General features: G+C 39.8%; 1 protein-coding gene across 3 annotated transcripts in view; it reads right to left on the bottom strand.

Annotated features, from left to right (window-relative positions):
• Positions 1 to 4,019: 4,019 nt before the first annotated feature.
• iqgap1 (IQ motif containing GTPase activating protein 1) overlaps positions 4,020 to 8,020 on the bottom strand; it is a 33,027-nt gene continuing 29,026 nt past the window's right edge. For 2 of the 3 annotated variants that reach the window (XM_035520863.2, XM_081706169.1), the window contains 11 exons: positions 7,846 to 7,930; positions 6,924 to 7,156; positions 6,677 to 6,812; positions 6,480 to 6,582; positions 6,256 to 6,391; positions 6,064 to 6,151; positions 5,746 to 5,955; positions 5,339 to 5,505; positions 5,093 to 5,215; positions 4,880 to 4,988; positions 4,020 to 4,748 (listed from right to left, as the gene is read on the bottom strand). In XM_035520863.2, the coding sequence (XP_035376756.1) occupies positions 4,635 to 4,748; positions 4,880 to 4,988; positions 5,093 to 5,215; positions 5,339 to 5,505; positions 5,746 to 5,955; positions 6,064 to 6,151; positions 6,256 to 6,391; positions 6,480 to 6,582; positions 6,677 to 6,812; positions 6,924 to 7,156; positions 7,846 to 7,930 (1,504 nt within the window). In that variant the 3' untranslated portion in view covers positions 4,020 to 4,634. The remainder of the gene's footprint in view (positions 4,749 to 4,879; positions 4,989 to 5,092; positions 5,216 to 5,338; positions 5,506 to 5,745; positions 5,956 to 6,063; positions 6,152 to 6,255; positions 6,392 to 6,479; positions 6,583 to 6,676; positions 6,813 to 6,923; positions 7,157 to 7,845; positions 7,931 to 8,020) is intronic. The other variant, XM_035520864.2, reaches the window with a different exon arrangement.

Below are 8,020 nucleotides of genomic sequence, written 5' to 3'. Positions count from 1 at the left end.
TTCTGTAATTAAACAAGGTGCTGAAGAAGGTAACTGTGACAGTGGGGAAGATAAAAGTATTTGTCCCCATGGCATAGGGTATCCAGGACTGAAATTTGGAACCACGGTGTGAGACACATGATAGATACCATCCCACCTGATTTGTTTTATGGTTAATAAGTCTGTCATCATACTTGTGTACAATGTAAATGACAGTTACCAGCATGCACTGCTTGAAACCAAGCTATAATCTGCATTCCATTACACAGGGTCCCTACACACTAATCAGTTGTGTGGGTTAAGGAAACTGCAGTTGATTAAATACCTCCAGAATGTTCTGCAATATCCTTACACAATGTGTTACATTTTTCTCTTTCTCTTTACAGCTGGGCAATTAGACATTTCCTTTGTTTGTTAATGTTGTTAGAAATTAATGAACTGTATAATATCCAAAAAAAATTTAATTAACTATATAAAAAGGAAATATATGATTGACGTTGCCAAAACAGGTTTCTATAGTCATAACTAACATATCTAACATTAGGTAACTAGGTAAAAGTTAAGCGAGCTACATTCTGGCAGATTTGACAACTTTTCTGAACTGGTTACTTCATCATCATTGATGGTTTTCAGTAAAAATCTATGAAATATTAATAGCACTCACTCTGATAGTTTCCTGTTCATTTGCTGCTCTCAGATAATTAGCCAGTCAGCAGGTTAAACTCACCAGAAGATCTTGATGAGACACACAAAGAATAATGGGTAAACCTTTGTTTCACCTTCTTGCATAGTGATAAACTGTTATACATTACTCCTTGCATAGTCTAAAGTTCCCTCTCTGTTTAAGTACCTCGAGTGACATGTTACTAGTACCATCCACAGAAGTCTAGTGCTTATTGCACCACAGGTTTTCAAATAAAAAATTTCCCTCAGGGTATTTCTTATTCTATTGTTCTTATTGTTTTGTTACTTTGCATGACTCATGTTTTCAGGGAGTCCACTTTATACTCCACTGAGAACTTGGTATGAATGTTGACTAGCACGGTACATGAGTCTGCATTTTAAGAAAGCACGTTTTTCTATGCTTCTCTCACGTCTGCATTGTAGCACAATTTTAGGGCTGCTGCTTGGATACAGAGGACATGCCTGCAAGAAATCGGTCCAGTGCTATATCCTGGACATCAGAGTTGATTCTATGTGGTTCATGGCAAAGGAAAGTACTTAATGCAGGGATACCAATAATCATGATGTCATTTCACTAAATAAATAAATTATTTACGTTATAGTAAATTACATTTCTATAATGTTTAGGACATATTGTTATATTTGGTCTTAATCTTCTACCAAGACCAGCTTAGTCTATTTGGATTGAAGCTGCAGTAAGCAATGAGACGTTTTTGCTAATAATTTTATAGCATAACTGTTACTTCAAGAGTTGCTTTATATAAATTGGAAAGACAGTGTTACAGCTTATGCATTCACATGAATCTTCATAGGCCTTGGTAGCAGTGAGGATATTATATTTTGCTGTGATTATGGATTTGTGCTCTACAAAGCAATGCATAATGACAACTCTCATCGCATGCAAAATACACAGACTTTGCTCACTCCATTACACAACTTTTTATGTGACAGTCTGAATCAGGTATGCCTGTTTTAAACGTGAATGGGCATGGGATTGATGAGGAAAACCTGCCCCAGTTTAAGGAGCAATGTCATTTTTGCAATGATTGTTCTTCACATCATGATCAAACCATTATGCTGACACCTAGTGGCCTGGATTATCCAGAGATTCTGTACTAAATCTACGTTAAACATGGCAGCCTCCATATGGAGAACCTGCTCCGTAGAGCAGAAACTGGTTGCTAGTTTTTGGTGGTTAAAAATGACTTATTTCTCCTTTAAGTTGTTAACTACATCAATTAGCCTAGCTCTTAAATGTTTGGTTAACCCATGTGTTGAAGCCAGCTTCACCTTTGTGAAGCGTGCTCCAGGGCACACACCTCTGGTGTATTTCTTCTTGTTGATAAATTTAGGTTGAGAAAATTTAACTATAATTCTGGTTGATCACTAATCTATGCATTCAAGACCAACATTAATATGTAGTAATTGTCTAATTTTTAAAAAGAGAAACAGTCAAGGAATAGAGAATTTGCAGATTTGAACGTCATGATCTGACAGGTGTGGCATTCCTTTACTAGTATTATACACTGACTAGCCAAAAAAAAAAAAAAGACACCACTTGGATTTAACTAAGCAAATAGGTAAGAGCTTCCCATTGGATAATTACTGCATGGGTGATTATCTTTCAGTTGGCCACAAGTTATTTAACCCTAACTGATGCGATAAGTAGGTTTTTTAATTTAAACAAATGTGTCGAAAGACACATCCTGTGGTTGTAGAAAAGATGTTAATCTGTTTCAGAAGGGTCAAATTATTGGCATGCATCAAGCAGAGAAAATATCTAAGAAGATTGCTGAAACTAAAATCGGGTTAAGAACTGTTCAACGCATTATAAAGTGGAAGGTCAGTGGGGAAACCTCATCTTCAAGGAAGGAATGTGGTCGGAAAAAAATCTTGAATGATCGTGATCGGCAATCACTTAAATGTGTGGTGAAGTCAAATCGTAGAAAAACAACAGTAGAACTCAGGGATATGTTTAATAGTAAAAGAAGAGCATTTCCACACACACAATGCGAAGGAAATTTAAGAGATTGGGACTAAACAGAGGTGTAGCCTTAAGAAAACCACTTGTCAGTGAGGCTAACCGGCAAAAACGGCTTCAATTGGACTCTGGAGCAATAGAAGAAGGACATGTGGTCTGATGAGTCCAGACTTACCCCGTTCCAGAGTGATGGGTGCATCAGGGTAAGAAGTGGCTGAAGTGATGCACCCATCATGCCTAGTGCCTACTGCACAAGCCTGTGGGGGCAGCTATGCTCTGGGGTTGCTGCAGTTGGTCAGGTCTAGGTTCAGCAACGTTATGTGCCCAAAGAATGAGGTCAGGTGACTACCTGAATATACTGAATGACCAGATTATTCCATCAATGGAATTCTTTCATGGCATGGGCATATTCCAAGATGATAATGCCAGGATTCATCAGGCTCAAACTGAGAGTGGTTCAGGGAGCATGAGACATCATTTTCACACATGGATTGGCCACCACTGAGTCCAGACCTGAACCCCATTGAGACTCTTTGGGATGTGCTGGAGAAGACTTTATGCAGTGGTCCAACTCTCCCATCATCAATATAAGATCTTAGTGAAAAATTTATGCAACTCTGGACAGAAATAAATGTTGACATTGCAGAAGCTTGTCGAAATGATGCCACAGCAAATATGTGCCGTAGTCAAAGCTAAAGGCGGTCCAAAGAAACATTAGTGTGACACTTTTTTTTTTTGGCCAGGCAGTGTATATCTTTGGCCTTTTATTGGTACTTCATCTTACCTGAGGCATTAACATAAATGTTAATTTAATCCATTAGTGACACTATTTTGATGATTATTTTATGATCATTCTTGTATCATGATAGCATTACCATACAAAAAATCTGATTTTACTAAAGATTTTCCACTGATCACCGAATATACTGCTCAGAGTTGTAGCTTCACAAGATGCAGCTGGCAAACCAGCTAATGCAGCCACATGCTATTCTGAATGCAGCAAACAGATGGTGTATAAAAGATAGGAAATAAACATGTGCTAAAAATGAGGTCATTTGTTTTTCCTAAAAAGTCACCTCCCAAAAGGATGGCAGACTAATCTGATGCCATAAAATACTACTAATTCCATCAATGCATACATTAAATTTGCCAATTTATTTTATTCTCCCAATTTTTTTTCTAAAATTATAGCAATATACATTTAGGGAAGAAAAGCTAAGCTGATTCAAAAAGTTTATTCCTCCCTTTTATTCCCAATAATTGCATGTGATGTTTAAATCACAGTACTAAGCCTTGTGAAAGTAACAGCCTCGTTTGATTTCAGCCTTCATACAGCACAGGAATTTAAGAGCCCTGTTAAAATGCAAAGAACCCATTGTACATACAACAGTTTATTCAAGGCAATGCAAAGTACAAGAGAAAAAAAATAGATGGAGGTAAACTTAAAATCCATCCAGCATATAGGGGGAAAAATATTTTATATTTTTATTTATATAAGAACATTTCCCCAATAATTTAATTTTAATTTGCATTACAAAAATCTTTGTAGGTGACGAGATCCCTGTGATATGTAGTTTGGACATTGTTTAATTATACTGCTGCATACTTCCTATAAGACTAGGGATACTGAGAAACATGTTATCCTAAATTTAAAGGCAAAAACAAAAAAAAAAATTCTTTACATATACATTGTATCTAAAGCTCATGCAAGCACTGTTTGCAACAGAACAAACCTAACTAATGCAGGTACATTTTTGCCATTAACCATTTTTTCCAACATGTCACAATTAAAAAGCATAATTATGGAAACAAAAGACTTATATGATGCCCTTACAAATGTAGTACATGAAGAGAAACATCCTTTGAGGTCAAGGCCCAAATGGTATACTGCAAGTAGTGCAGGAAAGATAACTGGACTGCAGGGGCTTGATGTCATTTGGTGTGGGCATATTTTTGTACACAATAGTCTGTAAAGCCATTCCCAGAGTCTCTACTTGCCATAAAATTTCTTATTAAGCAAGAAAATGAGCAGGTTGACATTTACAGTGGCCCGGTCAAAGAGCTTCATGACTGCCACCCCCTCATACTGTAATTGCAGGAGATCCTGCAGTTGAAGAAACCACAAATGCATTTTAAGTTTTAAGCAGAGAATAAAAACAGCATATAAGTGTGAAGTTATACTACAGATGTATTAGGTAAGGTACAGCAAAAGGTGCGAGATAAACCAACTTTTACCTGGTATTCCAACATTAACGTCTCCAAATGGACTCCCATAAACTTGGCTTTTATATCAAACACTCCCACAACCTCAGATGGGGAGATCTCAAAAATTACGTTCTTAAACCTGTGAAATATTGGGAAAATGTTATAGTTTACAAAAACATCTTTATGACTTGCTTTTGTTGTGAAACATTTAAATGACTAAAAATACATCCAGCCAAATCTCACTGGTTCGTCTGCAGATCCTCAATCTCGATTAGCACTCCTTTCTCATGCAGCCGTGCTGCTGTGTACTTCTGTGACACCTGCTTGCTCTTCTTGGCCTTGTTGTCTCCAGGCTTCTTCGATACCCTGTGCGGCAAAAAGACAACATGCTGTAGCTCTGAGGAGCAAGAGTCACCCTTCTGAGTCTGCTTTCAGGCTAACAACAAAGATTAAATTGCAGAGGACCCCACAGATAAACTTCCCACTCACTTGCCCTTGCTGGCTAGATTATCCATGCAGGTCTTAATATACTGATTGTAGTAGTCTATCTGCACATTGTAGAAGCTGGACTTGGAGTTGAGAGCAGCGTTGGTCTGCTGAAGTTTCACAAGCTCTGCCTTCCTTCGCTGACGGTACCTCCTCTGATTTCTGATGTCCTGCATAAATAGGACAATTTTGCAGATAGACAATGCGTGAAGTTTCATTACAAACATTTTACCTGTTCAAGCTCTGTTAATCTGGTAGAGCAAACCTGGACTTCATATATAGATCACATCTATCATCTACTTTCACCTTCCCATGCTTTATGCATTAGAAAATGAGAGGTAATCTTTTTCTTGATTCACACAAATGACACTGATTCTGAAACAAAAAATAACATACTAAAGACAGAGTACCTTGGTGATGTCATTAATGAGATCCTGGTATCTGTTTTCTGGGTGAACTTTGCCCAACTCAGCCAGCCTCTGTAGGTTGCTCTTGATCTTCTCCTTCTTGCCCTGCAGAGTGAGGCTGTCATCCACCACTGGTTTGGCCTGCTTCATCTTCTCAGGGGTCTTAGCATCGCGGATGGCTCGCCTCTGCATGGCCCGCTGATACTCTGCCTCCTGGGGGACACAAATAAATAGGGGCATCCATGAAGGGGGCACCCAGTCGATGGTACTGGCAAACAAATGATTTACCACCACACTGACATGTTCCCTCCTGTTGTTTACCTGCTCTGGTGTTGAAGATGATTCCAGGATTTCAGAGAGCGTTTCTCCAGGCTGAAACCGGATCACATCCACAATGAGCCTCTTGGTGCTGAAAGGAAAATTGTTGTACAGTATTACCCCTTTACAGCATGAAAAATGTGCCTTAAATGTTATTAAATTCACTTGAGCTAGTGACTCAGAACTTGGATTTACTTTAGGAGAAGAGTTTTGGCATCCATTTCAGCATTAGCTTCCCCAGGGACATCAAATTTGTTAGTGAGGGTGAGAGAGACCTCAGTCTTCCCCATCATTTCCTTATTAGGGTCGTCAGGGGGTAGCGGGTTCTCACCTGCAAGTGCAGCGTTGTAGCAGCTCATCCTAGTTACTGTACATCACCATTTAATTACCCTCTTCATCAGCTTTCTCCAGTGACTCACCTATCAGAGATTCTATTGTAGGTACCTCTCCCAAATCCTCTAGCAGCTCATGAAGTGGGTCATTGTGCTCTGGAGCAATGGCATCCTGGTGATCCAGCAAAAGCTGCAGGACAAAATATAATATCTAGTAAGTCATGAAAACTTATCACACTGGTAACAAGCAGGTTAGACCACCTCTTTGGGTCTCGGACACGGACCGTGTGAGTATTGATGATCTCGCCAATGGAGATGTAGATAACAGGTTTGCTCACGGTGACCAGGTCAGAGTACTGATCCACATTGAATTTGTCCTCTAGCGACGGCACGTCACAGGCTGCCAAGAAAAACCGTCTGCTGGAAAAAATAAGTAAATATAAAAGTAAGTATCAAAGGACATACAGCAATATGAAAACATACTGCGAAATGGTGTCTGGAAAGAGTAGTAGTGTAGTTTGAAAGCTCTACCTAAATTTCTGGTAGGAGTTGGTAAGGTACTCATTGATGGGGTTTAGATGGGCATTGTCTCCAAGAAACATCTTGTTGGAGGCAGCGTGCTGCAGCATTTTAGCAATTGATCCCAGGTTCCGCCGTTGGTCTGTGGTCAGTTGACCCCCTGCTGACATGTCAATTATGTCAAAGGCATCCGGAGCTACAATGGCCGGATTCATGTAGCGATAATACAGTAGGTTTCCAACGATCTGGTGGAAAAAATAATAATTTTTTAAAAATCAAACACAAGGAGAGGATGTAATTTTGTTATCCTTTCCTAATAAGGTCTGTGAAGTTCCCACAGTTCAAGAGGGCAGAAAAGAAAAATGGAACAGGAAGCATGAAAGGGAGACTGAAAAGGGTGTATGTGTGCGCGTGCGTGCGTGTGAGAGAGAGAGAGAGAGAACGCGAGTGCGCGAATACGAGCGAGCAAATGAATGGGAGGAGTGGCTCACCTTGTATGGCTTGGCATGGAGGTGCAAAGGCCTCCAGAGAGCAGTGAAGACAAGTGCAAAGAGTTCAACTGCAGCCGGCAGTGAGAAGGAAAGAAAAGGGGGCAGAAAGTAGGGGAGAGGGGGGGGGGAGAGGGGGGATAGAGGCAGCATTCAGCAGAGTAAGGAGACAGAAGTGCAACAGCAGATGGGAAATAATGGAAGAGTTCTCTAAACACTAATTAAGCAGGATTTACAAAAGAATTACAAAAGCCAATTCCCTGTTTACAGTGTTTAAGCACTGAAGTTGTGAGTTGAATTCAAGCCACATTTGTACATAAAAAGATAAGAGAAGTGTTAAAGAAATCCACTTAAATTTATACAAGAATTTTAACTAATCAAAAGGACAGCCGAAGTAGAGTAGAGGCCAAGCCTGTGCTGATCTAGGCTTGGCTGTGACCACAAACCTTCAAAAGCTCATCCTCGGTGGCATCAGGGAACTTTTCATGAAGCGTATCCTTCAGCACCTTGGCAATGAAGCGCATCCCATACCTGCAGGTAAAGGCAGTGGGACTCAGTCAGAGACAGTCTGTAACTAAACCCACAGGCTTCCACACAGACCCTGAACAAAGAAGCAGGTCA

This window comes from Electrophorus electricus, chromosome 23 (assembly GCF_041902795.1).
Source record: "Electrophorus electricus isolate QZ-2024a chromosome 23, ASM4190279v1, whole genome shotgun sequence".
NCBI classification, from domain to species: Eukaryota; Metazoa; Chordata; class Actinopteri; order Gymnotiformes; family Gymnotidae; genus Electrophorus; species Electrophorus electricus.
Note: the sequence above shows the minus strand (reverse complement) of the source record. Positions and strands in the feature narration are given on the sequence as shown.